Here is an 18,728-nt window from a genome sequence, read left to right as displayed (position 1 = left end):
GGTCAACACACTTGAACTGCTCGAACTCTCGGGGCCTCCGCCCCTATTTTCATCTGTGATCCACCAGCAGCACCTTCCACTCTTGCCCTCGCCTGCAGACGAAGCCCCTGACCGCATCCTGCCCTGAGTCATGAGGCCACCGGATCCAGCCCCCGACGCACAGACCAATAACCCCACGACCACTGACGCCGCCCCGGCTTTGCCCGACGACGCTCTTTCATCGGTGGTGAGGGGAGAGGAGGAGACAGGGGAGAGGCCTTGTCCGGCTGGTCTTGGGTGCCCTGGTGTGACCTCGCTGGAGCAACACGAGGGCGTGAGGGGAGGGGTATTTCTTTATCAATATGAGAAGAATACCGAAATTCTTAATTTTTCCAAAATTGTCTCATTGAAAAAAAAAAAAATGAGAATGTGCCTACTTGGTCAAATTCAAAAGGTTATAACTTCGTTACCTAGTTATTACCTAAATAAAGATATTTAGCCCAAGCGGCGGAGATGACGGAGCATGCCGTCATCGTAGAGTCCATTTAGGATGAGGCGTATGTCGAGACCAGCAAGCGGTTCAACCGGTAAGAACGGGCAGTGACCAACTCGCTTTTCGCCGAACTGGAGGCGGAGGCAGATGCAGAGGAGCCACAGGAGCCGCAGTTGCGGCTGACGCGTATATCCTGGGCCAGGCACGGATATCGTGGGCATCTCGGATGAGGAGTAGGGCAGTGTAGATTTAGTTGATCTGCTTAGTACATATGTTTTCTTTTTTGCATGTTGTGTATGGATTTAAGGTTTCAAGTTTGAGGTATTCAGACACACAGAACGAAATTTAAGGAGTGCCCGATCACTGTAGTGGACGCATCTGACCGCATCCGTGAACGTTTGTTGGTGTCCATGGCTCTGGATGCTCTAACGAGCACTCGAAAAAAAAAAGCTCTGAAGAGAAAGAGAAGAGCCATGCGTGATGGACACAGACACATGGATGCAGGAACCGATGAGTTGATCTCGGCCGATATTTACCTTAATATTATATTTTCTTCATCCTAAAATAAGTGTCTCAACTTTGTACTAATTTTAACTTTGTAATAAGGTTGAGACAATTATTTTGAGATGGAGGGAGTATAAAATAAAATGTTAGTTTATTATATATGTTAAGCTTCTTAACCAGCATGCATAATGCATAATTACAACACGAGCAAATTCCTTTTTGAAGTAGAGTCGAGCACATAATAGTTGTATATATGTAACAAATCTTGCCTTTTCTGTTCTTTTTCAGAAGGTGCAAATATAACATGGCGTGACGACTTGGCTAGCTGAAACAAAGGTAGGCAGGCCGTATCTCAAATTTGGGGTTGCGTATCCGCCGCACATTGTTCGCACTTGTGGAATCTTTTCGCGCACATGCGAAATAAGAGGATGTCTGATTAGCAACGTGTCAACGTGTGACGTGCTTAAGTACGTAGCGGCATCGTCGGAGTCCATCATCATCTTGATCAAAATTAGCAACACTATTCACGAGGTGAAATTATGTGACACAAAATTGATATGGTTGGAATCTCATGGTAGTATCACTTTTGTACGATATATTGGTCTCGCTACCGACAAGTTTTGTCATTTCAAATGTCTGACCTCTCACCTTTCAGAACGGATACCATCAAATTTAGTTTTTTTTTTGCATGCACTCTTCCGACGAAGGGAAAAGTGGCACGATCCATGGTATATACTCTCTCCGCCTCAAAATAAATGTCTTAACACTTAACACTTATTTTGGAGCAGAGAGAGTATGGCTAAAAGGTGCCACACACCAAACTAAAGTTTCTTTTTGATGTAACCAATGCTTTTTCAATGTCATGCACGTTTATCATTTCTATTGGTTTCACTTGCAAGAAATGAAATCCACTGCAAGGGAGATTTCCGGCGGCCGTTTGGCAGATGAGATTTTAACTGCGATGAGACCTAATCTGGGCCCGAGGGGTTTAGATCGAGATCCACTGCGGATGTGCCTCGTCTCGACAACGGCAAGAGGAGATCCCCTGGGTAATCTTCGCGGCACGAGGACGTCCGGGTCTCTTGGCCCGGGCATGGTGGTGGTGGCTGCCTTCTCCACCGAAGGCGGTTGGCCAGGCTGGTAGTGACGGATCTTGGATCTCACTATTAGCACCGGCGGCGAGTTGGGGAGACATAGTCGCCGGTGAAAACCGAGCCGACTCCGGTCATGGCGGGCGATGGCAGCGGCTACGTCGTTACCTTGATGAAGGCATCGTCAAGCAACTATCGTCAACCTGCTCGTGCCGCTCCAGGAGAAATCCTAAGATCACCGGATCGGACGATGGCGGCGTTGCGGTGTCGTGTTCCCTATTGGGGGCATCGTTTGTGGAGCGGCGCTGGATGGAAGAGGCGTGAGGTGGTGTGGCGTGCCTTCTCTCGCGTCGACGACGGCGGGTCTTGGCGGCATGGAGCAGCGGGGTCTCGCCGGTGGGCGTGTGATGATGGACGAGCGCAGGATGGTGGCGTTGTCTAGCGTCGAGGTGGCGTCGATGGCTGCTAGACCGGGCAAGGTAGATGCAGCAGTACATCACTGAAGATGGATTTGTGGCAGGTGGCTGCATCGGCCTCATACCCGGCAGGCGTCCTGGTTGAGGAGTGCGCCGGACTGATGGGTGCCCCATACCCGGCAGGCGTTCTATTTGGGACCTCATGTCTTACATGTTAGGTTTGGCTGCGAGGTTTGTTTGGTATTATGCCCAGACTATCAGCATCCTACATCAACTGGATAGGAGTAGCGACAGATGTTGCCTAGACGGTGGCTTTAATCTTACTGTTGTATGACTTATAAGGTCTTGTGTGAATAATTAATAAAATGGCTGCATGCATCGTCCAAATGCAGAGGTCGGGGTTCTCCTCCTTTCCTAAAAAAAACTTGCAAGAAATGAAATTGCACCCAATCAACATTAAGCACTGTACCTACATCTCAAGTACCTCATGAATTCCTATGATTTCTCCCTGTTGGCGTTTCCACCAGCACCATGGCCGTCCCTCCAAACGCACCACCTCCCCTAATGCTCACTCCATTATCTTTGTAATCCTGATGGTTTGAGTTTTCTGTCATGTCATTGATTGTCGTCGTGCCACTTCTTCCAATGTCCGTTCTTAGTTTCTAATGGAGGAAGCAGCAGGAGGAACGGATCTCAAGATCACACTTTAGAGCTTTGTCCCTCTAGCTCCCGCTCAGGTACCTCGGATGGTCTAAGAATCTTACATTCTTCAGCCAAAGCCTGGAGTTTAAAACTTTTTGGAGTTTACTGAATATTAAATGAGAGGGAATAAATGACTTCCCCAAATTCCTCATTTGGTTTTAGTTGCAGTTGAGAGTTTATTTGAATTTTTAAATATTCAAATAATTCCCAATTTAAAAGAAGACAATGAAAGAAGATACTATGACTTCTTCAATTTAAATTTAATTAGGACATGTTTTGAATAATTGTTTGGAGTTCATAAAACTATTTTGGACATTTAATAAACCCTAAGAATTAATTTAGGAAATTGTTATTATGGAAAATTGTTTTATAAAATTTAAGAAAATCTATTTGCCCGGAGTAGAAAGTTCAAAGAATTCCATATGAGTACAGGTAATTTAATGAAAATGTTATGGTATTTTTAAAAATACCTCTAGATTTGTTTAGGGCCACAAAACCTTCGCTGCGTTTAAAAAAAATGCCAGGCAGACTGAGTGAACCAACTCTTTACCCACTCCCGTGAGCACAACATAGCAGTAGCAACACGCAGCCCAACAGCAGGGCGCCCAAGTGTTCTCTTTCCTTTTCTTTTTCACCCACGGGCCTTGTCTCTTTGGCCCAGTGCGTGGCAATTCTTCTCACGTGCACACGTACAACGCTCGCGGGTTGATTGGCTCACTTATGGAGATAGTAACACGAAATATTTCCAGCAAAGGGCTTCGATGAGGAGGAGGAAGAACAAAATCTCAGCCCTGACCAGGTCAGATGGACAGGTAACGGAAGATGTGGAGGAGCTGGAAGTGATGACAACCGAGTTTTATAAGGATCTCTATACATCCGAGGGGTGTAACAATATGCAAGAAGTGTTGGACTCGGTTCCAGTGAAGGTCACGAATGATATGCGGGCACATTTGGATGCAGTGTACACAGAAAAGGAGGTCAAAACAGCGCTTTATCAAATGTTTCCTACGAAAGCGCCAGGTCCGGACGGATTTCCGGCGCATTTCTTCCAAAAACATTGGCGGGTGTACGGGGAAGAAGTAACCAGGGCTGTCCTAGCGATCGTGGAGGGGAAGGAGAGTGCAGAGGGCATCAATCAAACTTATCTGGTCTTGATACCGAAGGTAAAAAACCCTTCCCTCTTATCACAATTCCGACCGATAAGTTTATGCAATGTACTTTATAAGATAGCCTCCAAGGTCATCGCCAACAGACTGAAGTCAGTGCTCCCGGAGGTAATTTCAGCAGAACAGTCGACCTTTGTGCCAGGGCGTTTGATCACTGATAATATCATAGTAGCCTATGAGTGCCTGCATTTTATGAAGCGTAACAAAGCAATTAAACACAGACACTGCGCTCTTAAATTGGATATGATGAAAGCATATGATAGATTGGAGTGGGATTATTTAAGAGCAATAATGTTGAAATTGGGCTTTTCTCAGAGATGGGTTGATCTTGTGATGAACATGGTATCATATGTTTCTTATTCGGTTTTATTCAATGGAAGGAAATTGGAAGAGTTCAGACCTAGCAGAGGTATTCGTCAGGGAGATCCTATCTCCCCTTACCTGTTCTTATTGGCAGCGGAGGGCCTTTCAGGCCTATTGAAAAATCTAAGTGAGTCATCTCAACTGGGTGGGATACAAGTGGCGCCCTCGGCACCACCTGTTAATCACTTGTTGTTTGCGGATGATAGCTTGCTGTTCTTTAAAGCAACCGGAGGAGGGGCGAACGAGGTGTCAAACCTGTTGGAGAGCTATTGCCAGGCTTCAGGTCAGAGAATTAACACTTCAAAGTATTCTATCTTTTTTAGTAAGGGGTGCCCAACTACTATCAAAGATGAGATCAAACACATACTTAATGTCCCCAATGAATCATTGAACGAAAAGTACCTAGGGATGCCTTCTGATATAGGTACATCAAAGAATGGGGCGTTTAAGTATCTGAAAGACAGACTATGGAGCAAGTTGAAAGGGTGGATGGAAAAGTGTTTATCATCATAAGGGAAGGAAGTTTTGGTGAAATCAGTGGCACAAGCGGTGCCAGTTTTCTCAATGTCATGTTTCAAATTACCAAGGGGGCTTTGTGAACATTTAAACAAGCTGATAAGACAATTTTGGTGGGCCAGCAAAGAGGGCAAAAGGAAACCAGCTTGGGTTTCCTGGAAGGCCATGACTCAACCAAAATTTATGGGAGGGTTAGGGTTCCGTGATTTCGAGCTTTTCAACCTAGCTCTCCTAGCAAGACAATCTTGGAGACTTCTGCAACAACCAGAGTCACTGTGTGCGAAAATTTTGAAGGCAGTATACTATCCTCAAAATACAATATTGGAAGCTGAACTTGGTAACCAGCCATCACAGGTATGGCGAGCGATTTTGGAGGGGAGAGATGTCCTTAAGCAAGGGATCATCAGGAGAATTGGAGATGGTACAACAACTAGAATTTGGATGGATAACTGGATTCCAAGGAGCGCTTCAATGAGACCTTTTGCTTGTCTCTCAGCCAACCCTCCTCCTTTTGTAAGTGAGCTCATTGATGCACATAATGCTGCGTGGAATAGAGAAGCCTTGGATGCAAACTTCATTGCGGCGGACACACAGGCAATCTTGGCCATTCCGGTTTGCACCAGGTAGATGGACGACCACTGGGCTTGGAACTTTGAAAGAAACGGACTGTTTTCGGTAAGATCTGCATATCAAATGCTCGCAGACACAAAGCGTAGAAGGGAGGACTGGTTAGAAGGAAGATCGGGATCCTCTGATATCGAAGCGGAAGCAAAATCATGGGAGACTTTGTGGTCTGTTCAAGTTCCGGGAAAAATTCGACATTTCATGTGGAGGTTGTCCAAACTATCAATCCCAACGGAGGACGTGAGGCATGCTAGAAAAATGGCGGATGATGACAAGCGCCAGCTTTGCGGGATGAGAGATTCATGGCGACATTCTCTGTTTGAATGTTCAGTGACAAGGTGCGTGTGGGCTCTGGTAAATGAAAATATTCTAGACTTCCTACAGTCGTCGGCAGAGCCGAATGCCAGGGTGTGGTTGTTCTCAGCCTTTGATCATCTACCTCGAGACAGTCAGGTTACGATGGTGGTGACCATGTGGGCAATATGGTGGGCAAGAAGAAGGGCTATCCATGAGGGTGAGCTCCAAAGCCCACACGCGACTCATTCTTTTGTTACAAACTTTATCGCAGAACTGGCAACCATCCAGGCCGGGCGGGTGACACCAAATGATGAACAACATGGAGGTCCGAGGCTTGCTGCTGGGCAAGGATGGAGGGCGCCTGAAGTGGGATCTATTAAAATTCAAGTTGATGGGGGAGTTTCAAGAAATGGGAGAAGAGGGGCAGCGGCTACCATCGGAAGGAACCATGAAGGATTTTTCCTTGGATCTTCAGCAATGGTTTTTGATGAAATAAATGACCCACCAATGCTGGAAGCTTTAGCTTGCCGCGAGGCTCTTGCCCTGGCTCGGGATCTATATGCAGACCACATTGTTGTGGCGTGTGACTGCAAGACCGTGGTGGAGGAAATCAAGATGGGGTCAGAAGGAAGATACAACAATATCATCAAGGAGATCCAAGCTCAGGCGAGACTTTTTGCTCGATGTGATTTCATCTTTGAAGGTCGGAAAGGGAACATAGATGCTCATAATATAGCAAAGTTTTCTACTTTTTTAGTTCAGGGACGCCATGTGTGGCTGGGAGAACCCCATGATCCCTTTGTCATTCCTGTAAACCGAAACAATAATCAATAAAAGTCGGGTTTACCACTCAAAAAAAAATTAAGTCTCTGTGTACATCTCTCTTTAGTCCTACATTGACTATCCGCTAGACTTAACAAATATATATAGAGATCCAAAGAGCACCCAAAAATCATTCAATTAGGATTAAATCAATTTTTGGTTTAATTAGAATAAATAATATTTCTTCTCTCCCACGGAAATACTAGAAGTCGTCCCCTCTCTACATGTGAACATATAATGTTGATCATAGTCAGATTACTCCACTAATTTTGATCGTAGCCATGTCATAGTTCCTAAGAAGATTCAATGTTACTATATTGAATTACTTATATCTTTTGATCCGTTAATCCAATTCTAGTGATACTTTTTCTTAGATATTCATATCGATCTTAACTATCCACTAGCATCATTGCTTTCAACTTTTGAGCTATTCAAATTTGAGCAATTCAGATTTGAATTCAAACCATATCTTGCTATCCATATATCCTAATCCATTGATTTCTTTTGCACCTAAACCCTTGTGTCATATGCTTTCTGTTCATATCCAGTATACTCCACATTCAAATATTTTTTGACCCGTTTGAATTCAAATACAATTCAAACTTTATTTCACTATAACTTGAGTTGCAGTACTCCGTTTCAGTTGATTCTTCTTGCAAACGAATTCTTATGTCATATGCAATCTACCAAGCAACATTTATGCTGTTCTCTGTATACTTTTGATCATATTCCATAGTATCTCCAATATAAGCTTATATAGCAATAGTTCATCATCCATTGGCTCGTTTTGAGTTGATTCCTTCACCTTTCACCTTATAGCACCATAAGAACCTATATTACCTATTAAACCTTTGTATGTTGTTGCTGTTTGCACTATGTCATATTTGCTCTTGTGTTCTTTTGGTTCTTCTAAATGGCATGGTTTTTTTTGAATTCTTTTGGTTACGATAGATTGCTCGAAGTGTGACGAATAGAATTATCAGGAATTATGAGTTTGAAGTGATGGAGAACGTTGCATGGAAAACAAAAATTCTTCCTACAAAACACCCAAAGATCTATCTATTGAGATGCTAGCAATGAGAGAGGGGAGTGTGTCTGAGATTAGCACACGTTCGGCTCGGTGGCGCCCTCTCCTTCTTGATCCAGCAAGATAGGGAGATGACGTAGATGAGATCTGAACCAACAAGACGATGTGGTGGTGGTGCTGGCAGTGGAACTGCAACAAGGCTTCACCAAGTGTCTGCGCGAGGTGGACGAGGTGTAATGGGAGGGAGACGGGCAAGTGTGGAAGGGTGTCTACCCCAACGCCTCCCCACCTTTATATAGGCGTGAAGGGGGCTGGTGGCTTGCCCTCCAAGCCCTCAGGCTCGTTGGCCAAGGGGGAGGAAGGAAATCCCTCCTTTCCTTCCCCACTGATCGCTATCCCCCCTTTTAGGGATCTTGATCTTATCCCTTCGGGATATGATCATATTCCTTTTAGGGGAGGATCTTGGTGTGCCTAGACCAGGGGTGTGGGGACTTGCCCCACTACCCATGTCCATATGGGTCCCCTCATGCAGGTGTGAAAGGATTGAGATGGACCTAGGGGGGTGAATAGGCACAGTTACACATTTTAATTGTTACCTAGCAATTTTAGGCAATAATGCGGAATATGAAAGTGAGCCTAACAGTTGCAAGTAAGATGCTAAGAGCTAAGCAAGGTAAGCAAGTAACACAAGTATGTGAGTAAGCAAGCACAATATGATATAAGTAAAGACTAAGAGACAAGTAACCACAAGTAGGAAGTTAGGGTTAGGAATAACCGCAACTCCGAGAGACGAGGATGTATGCCGATGTTCACTTCCTTGGAGGGAAGCTACGTCACCGTTTAGAGAGGTGGGTGTTACCACGAAGGCACACCAATGCCACGAAGGCTCACCCTATTCTCTCTTTGAGATATCACCACGAAGGCGATTCCCAACCACTAGTGGTAGAACTTTAGGTGGTCTCCAAACCCTCACAAACTTTCCGGGGGTAATTACAATGGTCGATTCCTCTCCAAATGACTCCTACCGTCTAGGAGTCTCCAACCTCCAAGAGTAACAAGAACGATGGGGAAAATCTCAACACGTGCTCAAATCACGAATTCCTTTGGTGCAAAGATGGGGAAGGAGTGGATCTATCACTTGCTTGGACAACTTCTCACAAATGCTCTCAAATCCCTGTGGGATCTAAGATTTGGTGTATGAGTGTGTGTGAGAGAGAAATGTGTTCTAGGGTTTTCTCAAAGTGAATGGTCAACCCTCTCCCGTGGGGGAAGAAGGCTATATATAGTATTGGAGCAAATATGGCCGTTGTAGTGTAAGTGACAGGTGTAGGCCGGACATCCGGCACAGTGTAACATCTGTGTAGAGAAACAGAGAGGAGAGAATAAAACAGAGGGGCCGAACATCCGGCATGGATGGAAGTCCTGGACATCCGGCGAAGTCACAGAACCCAGATGCTCTCTGGATAGCTGTGGCCGAACATCCGACTTGGGCAGCCCGGATATCCAGGGAACACGGTGTGACGCCCCCGATTCAATCGTACACTAATCATACACGCAAACGTGTACGATCAAGATCAGGGACTCATGGGAAGATATCACAACACAACTCTAAAAATAAAACAAGTCATACAAGCCAGGGGCCTCGGAGGGCTCGAATACAAGTGCTCGATCATAGACGAATCAGCGGAAGCAACAATATCTGAGTACATACATAAGTTAAACAAGTTTGCCTTAAGAAGGCTAGCACAAACTGGGATACAGATCGAAAGAGGCGCATGCCTCCTGCCTGGGATCCTCCTAAACTACTCCTGGTCGTCGTCAGCGGCCTGCACATAGTAGTAGGCACCTCCGGTGTAGTAGGAGTCGTCGTCGACGGTGGCGTCTGGCTCCTGGGCTCCGGCATCTGGTTGCGACAACCAGGTAGAAAGGAAAGGGGAAAAAGAGGGAGAAAGAACCCGTGAGTACTCATCCAAAGTACTCGCAAGCAAGGATCTACACTACATATGCATGGGTATCTGTGTAAAGGGGCAATATCGGTGGACTGAACTGCAGAATGCCAGAATAAGAGGGGGGTAGCTAGTCATGTCGAAGACTACGCTTCTGGCAGCCTCCATCTTGCAGCATGTAGAAGAGAGTAGATGGTAAGTTCACCAAGTATCATCGCATAGCATAAACCTACCCGGTGATCCTCCCCTCGTCGCCCTGTGTGAGAGCGATCACCAGATTATATCTGGCACTTGGAAGGGTGTGTTTTATTAAGTATCCGGTTCTAGTTGTCATAAGGTCAAGCTACAACTCCGGGTCGTCCTGTTACCGAGGATCACGGCTATTCGAATAGATAAACTTCCCTGCAGGGGTGCACCACATTACCCAACACGCTCGATCTCATTTGGCCGGACACACTTTCCTGGGTCATGCCCGACTTCGGAAGATCAACATGTCGCAGCCCCGCCTAGGCACAACAGAGAGGTCAGCACGCCTGTCTAAATCCTATGCACGCAGGGGTCTGGGCCCATCGCCCATTGCACACCTGCACGTTGCGTACGCGGCCGGTAAGCAGACCTAGCCTCCCTAATACAAGAGCAGGCGTTCCAGTCCAATCCGGCGCGCGCCGCTCAGTCGCTGACGTCAAGAAGGCTTCGGCTGATACCACGACGTCGAGTGCCCATAACTGTTCCCGCGTAGTTGGTTAGTGCGTATAGGCCAGTGGCCAGACTCAGATCAAATACCAAGATCTCGTTAAGCGTGTTAATTGAAGTATCCGCGAACGCCGACCAGAGCCAGGCCCACCTCTCTCCTAGGTGGTCTCAACCTGCCGTGTCGCTCCGCCACAAAGTAACAGTCGGGGGCCGTCGGGAACCCAGGCCCACCTCTATCGGGATGGAGCCACCTGCCCCTTCAGCCCCCATCTCCGAACAATATCATAAGTAATGTAACAGTATAAAGTATATAGCATATGCCCGTGATCACCTCCCGAAGTGATCACAGCCCGGTAGTATAGCATGGCAGACGAACAAGAGTTTAGGGCCACTGATGGAACACTAGCATCCTATACTAAGCATTAGGATAGCAGGTAAAGGTATCAACAATTGTAGCAACAATGACAGGCTATGCAGCAGAATAGGATTAACCGAAAGCTGCAACATGCTAGACTACTCTAATACAAGCAGTAGAGAAGGAATAGGCGACATCTGGTGATCAGGGGGGGCTTGCCTGGTTGCTCTGGCAAGAAGGAGGGGTCGTCAACACCGTAGTTGTACTGGGTAGCAGCGGCGTCGGTCTCGGTGTCTAAAGAGAGAAGAGGGGGAAGAAACAATAAATATAATGCAAACATAAGCATGACGGTGCATGACAAGACAATGAGCGGTGCTAGATGTGCCCTAACGCGGTAGTAGGTGATACCGGCGAAGGGGGAAAACATCCGGGAAAGTATCCCCAGTGTTTCGCGTTTTCGGACAGATGAACCGGAGGGGAAAAGTTGCGTGTTTGCTATGCTAGGGATGTGTGGCGGACGAACGGGCTGCGTATCCGGATTTTTCTCGTCGTTCCGAGCAACTTTCATGTACAAAGTTTTTACATCCGAGCTACGGTTTATTTTATATTATTTTCCAAAGTTTTAATAATATTCTGGAATTATTATTTATTCGAAATTAAATAGCTAAATGCTAGGTGCACCCAGCTCTGTGTACACAGAAGTGTACCAGAGGCTGACAGGTGGGCCAGGGGGTCCCTATAGACCAGTCAACGTTTGACTGGTCAACAGGGGGTGGGCCCCCCCTCTCATTGACTGTTACACTAACTAACTAATTAATTTACTCTAACTAGGTTATTAGGCTAATAGATTTTAATTAGTTTAATTAAACCTAATTTATTTATTTAATTAATTCATATTTTTATTTATTTATTTATTTTTAATTCTTTATTTTTTATGCTTTTTTACGTTCTGGGGCTGGGCCCGTTTGTCATAGGTACAGGGGGCAGGGCCCAGTTGCCAATGGCCCAGAGGCCATACCGGGCGGGCGCGTAGGCAGGTGCGGGCGAACCCGCAGCCCGAGTGCGTGGCGAGGCCGCCGGGCGGGCAGAGCCCGGGGGGGGGGGGGGGGCGCGACCGGAGGCAGGTGCTGAGGGCGGCGGCCGGGGAAAGGCGGCGCGGCAGGGGCGAAAGCGGGAGGAGGGGCGCAGAGCGGTGAGCAGGGGCGGGGTGGAGCGGACGCAGTCGCGGGCAGTGGCAAGCATCGTCGGGCCATGCGGGGAGGAGGCCAGGGCGCGCAGGGCACGGACAGAGCGCGACCGTGGACGCGAGCGGGCATGTGTGCGGAGAGCGGGGGAGCGGAGGGAGGCGGGGCCTCACCGGCGTGGCCTGAACGCGCGAGGGGCGCCCGGCGGGCGCAGTCGGGCGCGGTGACGGAGCGGCCCCCGTGGGCAGGGCGAGCACGGGAAGTGGTCGGGCGCATCCACGACGCGGCGAGCGTGGTGGAAGCAGCAGACATCGGCGACAGAGCAATGTAGCAGCGGGGCAGAGCAACAGAAGCAGCGGTAGAAGACGCGACGTGCGGCAACGCAGGATGCATCGCGGGCGTGGGTGCTGGTTCGTGCCGGCGAGCGCGCGTAGGGCGGCCAAGGTCGCGGCCGTATGCGGACAGAGGCGAGGGAGCGCGGGGCATAGAGAGGAAGAGAGGCGGGGCTCACTAGGGGTGTAGGGAACGGGGCAGTGGGGCTCGAGGAGGAGGTCGGAGACGGCGCGTCGCAGAGGAGGCAGTCCGGGGAGGAAGGGCTCCGGCGACGGTGGTCCGGCGGCGTCGGAGGTGTCGGGTACTTGCCCCCGATCTCGATCCAGATCGGGGGGAAGAGAGGAGCGGGTGAGGTGGGGGGGAGTGGGTGCGGTCACGGTTAGGGTTCCGCGTAGTGGGGGGTTAAGGGGAAGTGGGTGGGCCGGCCGGCTGGGCCACATGGGCGGCCAGCTGGGCCTATTGGCCCAGTTGGTCAAGGGGTGTTCTTTTTTTATTTTTTGTTTGATTTGTTTTCTTTTACTTTTTTTCAATTTCCTTTTCTGTTTTAATTCAATTTAAAATATTTATGCATTCTGTAAAAATGTGTTTCCTTCACCTTAAATACCTAGGCATTGGCACACTCCGAACATTTTAGTTTTGGCTTTTGAAAACTTTTACCGTTGACTTAATTTTTAATTAGACTTTCGAAATGGTCTTGAATCAACGCGAGTTTAACAATAGTAACCGAGGTGACGTGGCATCATTAGCAGTGGGTTACTGTAGCTTAATTATCCGGGCGTCACACACGGAGACACCGGACATCCGGCAGACTGGTCAGACATCCAGAATAAATAGCAGCACAAAGTGCTCTCTGGACAACAGGGTGCCGGACATCCGACGTGCGGGCTGGATATCCGGCTTGCGGCCCGGACATCCGGCATGCAGCCCGGACATCCGGCTTGGGAGCAGAGGCAGTATTTTAACACCAGAATTTAGTGTATGTGCCTAAGATTTAGAAGCTAGGTATTTAGTGACATGAGCAAGTCCTTCACTACCCCTACCGATCCTCTCTTAATAGTGTGGGATCCTATACTCAAGAACAAACAAATATACAATCTTTTTGATACTTCTTCCTTGAGTAAAATCAACTCCGTATGTTCATGATCCACACACCTTTGACATCCGGGGACTAACACGTGAGATTCACTTGACGAACATAGTTAGTCCCCTACATGTATATTGTCATCAACATCAAAACTTGATGTAAGGTCATGATTGCACTTTTAATATCCCCCTTTTTGTATGTTGATGACAATCATACATGTAGTACCATACATAAAATAAATACATTTAGCAGTGTAATTCATGAGAGCATAATACAATATATGTTCCTATTTGCTTTAGCTCCCCCTCAATGTGTGCACAAGATAATTATGTTAAAATGCAATGCACATATTTCATGGTAGCATATGTAGCCCAAAAAGATAGAACATAGGACAAGCACATGTGATACACATCATCAACCCATAGCATCAACAACCCGTAGCCACAAAGATAATAAGATAGTCTCATACAATTAAGTACCATATGTAGCATACATAGAGAGTTTGAATAATAACGAACAAATAGCAACATATAGCACGACATCTAGTCATCTAAGGTACTACTTCTCCCCCTTTGACGACAACATGCAAAAAGGGGCGAAGGCAACGAGAAGAGCAACACGGAAATCACTCCCGGCGGATGTCAACATCATTAGCTACCCCCTCAAAGAACTCGGCGTACTCGTCACGAGACGGGAACCCAAAGGTGGAAGTGGACGGTGCAGTAGTAATGGGATCATCATCGCTCACGGGACTCCCGCGGTCGCGAAGGCGCTGCTTGAGCTGGTTCTTGGAGATAATGAGGCGCTTCTGAACATCATGGTTTTGCTGACAGTTAAAGGTGATAGCCTTCATAATAGCAGACTGAGCCTTGGCCAAGAACGAGGCAAGATGTCCACGAGGCGCGGTCGAGGAGGAAGGCATTATCGAGGAGGAAGGCACGGAGGGCCTCTTGAGCTGAGTCCCAATAGCGGACCTCCTGGACTGACTAGGTGCAGTAGACGGTGCAGGAGCTGACATGCGCATATGAGTTAGAGGTTTCCAAATGGAATGCACAATAGTCTTGGCAACCTCAAAGGGGGTAGTGTGATCAATCAACGCCTGAATGAATGGAGCCTGAGGGAATTGGCGCGTGTGAGGAAAGCTGGAGACATGGATCTCATGCCAAATGTAATGGGCTATGTCAAGTGGCTCTGTAGGCTCGTCATGCATACGAACCATCATATCAACGCAGTAGTTGCGAGCCCTCAAGCAATCTCCCTTCTTAGGATAGAGATTGTGAAGCACACATTGATAGAGAATGTAGTAAGGAGACCTGAAGATGGATACCTCATTGGGTGGATACCCACGTTCCTCTGCGGTGAGCTGAGTGGTAGGCTTAACAAGAGGCATGCAATCATCAATCCCTTTGGGCTTATGCGATGGATCCAGACTGTGGATTTGATTTCCAACACCAGAGAAGCCCAAAATCTGAACAAAGCGGTCTTAGGTGATGCTCAGCATAGTATCATCGGTCATCCAGGTGAGAGTGTTGTTTGGGCCAAAGAAGCAGGTGGCATAGAACTGAAGGATGGCAGCTTCATTCCAATCACACTTAAAGGTCATTGCTGGACCGAGAATCATATCATCAATGATCTTGACCGTGTTGTTAGGAAACATGGCAGGATGATCACGCATGAATTGAAGATCCAAGTATTTATGAGGAGCAAGTCCACCACCGTGAACGATGCTAGAGTAGAGATACTGCTGCATGCGAGTACAAAACCGTGGTCCTCAACATCAGCCACCATCTCATACGGTTTGGTATCCCGTCGGAACTCAAGATATGGACCAACCCCCACGGTCTTGAAGTCGTGAGTGGGGCGAGCTCCATTGAAAGGGATCTCCATGGAGATGTGACGACCATGGACAACGGCATCGCAGAGCCCCGGACCGGAGGCACGGGCGCCCTCCGGGTGCCCGGTTTCAACTATCCAAAGGAGCTTCTAGGAGCAATGTCCTCCTCTTCCTCCCCAACATAGTCCACATCATCAGGATTAGAGGCCGACGGACTAGGTGAGGGAGCCTGACGCTTCTTCTTGGGTCCGGTGGTGGTCTGCTTCTTCTTAGGCCGGACATGCTCCTCGGAGTTAGTAGAACCTTGCCGACGAGCGACTGAAACGGATACAAGATAGGGATACCGATGAGAAGTAGCCCAAAAAGATATGAACAAGGATAAAACAATTAAACGAGTGGAGATGTGGACATTTTGAACATGACCATAGGACAAGCCCGAGTGGTAGATAAAAAATATCGACATGCCCATGGTTAATTTGTTTCGCCAAGTGCATAGACAATAATTTGGGCTAGTCAAGTGACATCAAATTGAGAGGGACATATATATTAAGAGAATAACCAAACAATTTATTGGAACCCTAGAATACTTGACCCAAAAGAAGAGGAGGCAAGAACAGAGACAACCATACCCCAGGATGAGGGAGGAGGACCGCATTGATTTGTACGCGCCATGAAGAACTTCGAAGGACGACCCTTGATTCAATACCCAAACCAGCTCCTCCCAAGTGATTCACACCGCAACCCAGGAAATGGATTGGATGGGAGAGTAGACCGGGAAGAGACGAGGGCGTGGAGAGGAGATCGGCGGCTGGAGGATGGAGGAGATGGCCGGGGCAGGCCGGGGCACAGCCCGACGACGGCGTGAGACAGATGGGGGAGCGAGAAGGGAAAGGGGAAAACTGCCCCCAAATACCGAGCCCCCCAGGTTTATGTGTGTGTGCGCGTACGAGTTGGACATCCAGGGGTCAATCCTAGATATCCGACGCTGGGGGTCAGAGAACGAAAGTCCAGGGCCCGGATGTCTGGTAGTGGGGCCGGATGTCTGGCCACTGGACAGAGATACCAACTGTGAGTTAGAATTTTTTTATTGGCCATATAATGATATTGGATATAGACTCCGCCAAGGAGATTTAGAGATGAAGTACTAAGAAATTTAGGGATATAGTATGATGCGCAAGATACCCAACAACATTAAGCTTAGAAAGATTCATATCAGCAATACACGAGCGGTGACCGTAGTCACCATGTTTGAGTATATGCGACATATTACCGCAAAGATTTTATTGTTCTAGATATTGATTGCAATCCGTCTTATCCAATTATTCTTGGTAGACCGTTTTTACGCACTATCGGTGTCGTGATTGATATGAAAGAAGGCAATATTAAGTTCCAATTTCCTTTGAGGAAAGGTATGGACCACTTTCCTAGAACAAAAATCAGGCCACCTTATGAATCAATCATGAGGGCATCTTATGGATCTCGAACCAAAGATGACAAAACTTAGATCCTTGCTTTATGCCTAGCTAAGGGCGTAAAACTATAGCGCTTGTTGGGAGGCAACCCAATGAATAAAATTTATTTTTGCTTTTTGCTTTCTGTTCTTGAGTGTTAGCATAATTGTGCTACTGTTATGATTGTGTTTTTTGTGTTTTAATTAGTGTCTGTGCCAAGTAGAACCAATAAGATCTTCTTGGGTGATAGTTGTTTGATCTTGCTGAAAAAGACATAAACTTTGTGCTCACGAAAATAATTGTTAAAATTAAACAGAATGTTATAAAATGCCAATTCTTTTTTAAGACGATCAATATACAAATTATCCAGGTTTTCCTAGTTTTACAGATTTTTTGGAGTTCCAGAAGTATTCGAACAAATCAGATTGCTACAGACTGTTCTGTTTTGACAGTTTCTGTTTTCTTTGTGTTGTGTGCTTATTTTGATGGCTCTATGGTTTTCTTTGATGAGTTTTTGCCATAGAAAAGTTGGAATACAGCAGATATAATACAAAAACAAAATAAGAATTGGTTTGATACATCACTTATAGTAGTGGTTTATTTTTCTTACACTAACGGATCTCACGAAGGTTTTGTTGAGTTTTGTGTGATTGAAGTTTTCAAGTTTTGGGTTATCTTATGATGGATGAAGGAAGGATGTAAGAGCCTAACCTTGGGGATGCCCCGGCACCCTAAGCTATTATCCAAAAATGAGCAACCAACTAAGCTTGGGGATGCCCCCGAGTGGCATCCCCGCTTTCTTCCAGCAACTATCGGTATTTTACTCGAGGCTATATTTTTATTCGTCACATGATATGTGTTTTGCTTGGAGCGTCTTGTATGATATGTGTATTTGCTTGTTTTATTTTTTGTTTTAAGTCATCAATCCTTGCTGGACACACCTATTTAAGAGAGCCAAAATTATATCATGACTTGTTAGAATTGCTCTTTGTGCTTCACTTAAATCTTTTATGAGCTAGGACTTGCTCTAGTGCTTCACTTATATCTTTTTGAGCACGGTGTGCTTTGTTATTTTTGAAGAAATGCTCTCTTGGTTCACTTAGATTTATTTGAGAGTTAGTAAAATTTTGAAGAAATTCTCTCTTGCTTCACTTAAATTATTTTGAGGGAAAGAAAATTTGTTATGCTCATGATCTTCACTTATATTTGTTTGAGCTTATGAAAATCAACACATGAAAATTAGTCCCAAAGTGATAGATATCCAAGAAGGATAAAGTAAAAAATGTCATGAAGATCATTGGACAAAATAAACTTGATTCTTAGTAATAGTTTTGAGATATGATGATGTGATATGTGAGTTATGTTGATGAGTAATTGTGCTCTAGTAAGAATATTGGTGTTAAGGTTTGTGATTCCCTATGCAAGTACGAAAGTCAATAATCATGCAATGAAAATTATATCCTACTTGTGGTGCATTATTTGGTGTTAATTATGCTTAATGCTTGCTTATGAGATTATTCGTTTCTTGGTTTGTCGCTTCCCAATCTTTTTGCTACCTTCATTTTGCACTAAGTATGATCTCGACTTGTGCATCCAAATCCTTTAAACCAGTTTTGCCACATGAGTCCACTATATCTACCTATATGCGGTATTCTTTTGCCGTTCTAAGCAAATTTGCATGTGCCATCTCTAATTTCCAAAATAAACTTCTCTTTTGTGTGTTTGTTTCGCTCGCGGAACGGTAACGGGTGGCTAATATTTTCCATGCTGGATGTGTTATTCTCAAGATGAGTGTTTATTCACTTATCATTGCACGAGAGTAAGGCAAAGGTCTTAGGCATGCCCAGT

The 18,728-nt window shown here is 46.3% G+C and overlaps 1 protein-coding gene across 1 annotated transcript; it reads left to right on the top strand.

The window, feature by feature from the left end:
- The first annotated feature begins 6,112 nt into the window (after nt 1-6,112).
- LOC120973987 (uncharacterized) lies at nt 6,113-6,965 on the top strand. The gene is made up of 2 exons (XM_040400329.1): nt 6,113-6,817; nt 6,909-6,965. Exons 1-2 carry the CDS (start codon nt 6,113-6,115, stop codon nt 6,963-6,965), a joined length of 762 nt encoding a protein of 253 aa, XP_040256263.1.
- The last annotated feature ends 11,763 nt before the right edge of the window (nt 6,966-18,728 follow it).

The sequence above is a fragment of the Aegilops tauschii genome, chromosome 2, assembly GCF_002575655.3.
Source record: "Aegilops tauschii subsp. strangulata cultivar AL8/78 chromosome 2, Aet v6.0, whole genome shotgun sequence".
In the NCBI taxonomy this organism is placed as follows: domain Eukaryota; kingdom Viridiplantae; phylum Streptophyta; class Magnoliopsida; order Poales; family Poaceae; genus Aegilops; species Aegilops tauschii.
Note: the sequence above shows the minus strand (reverse complement) of the source record. Positions and strands in the feature narration are given on the sequence as shown.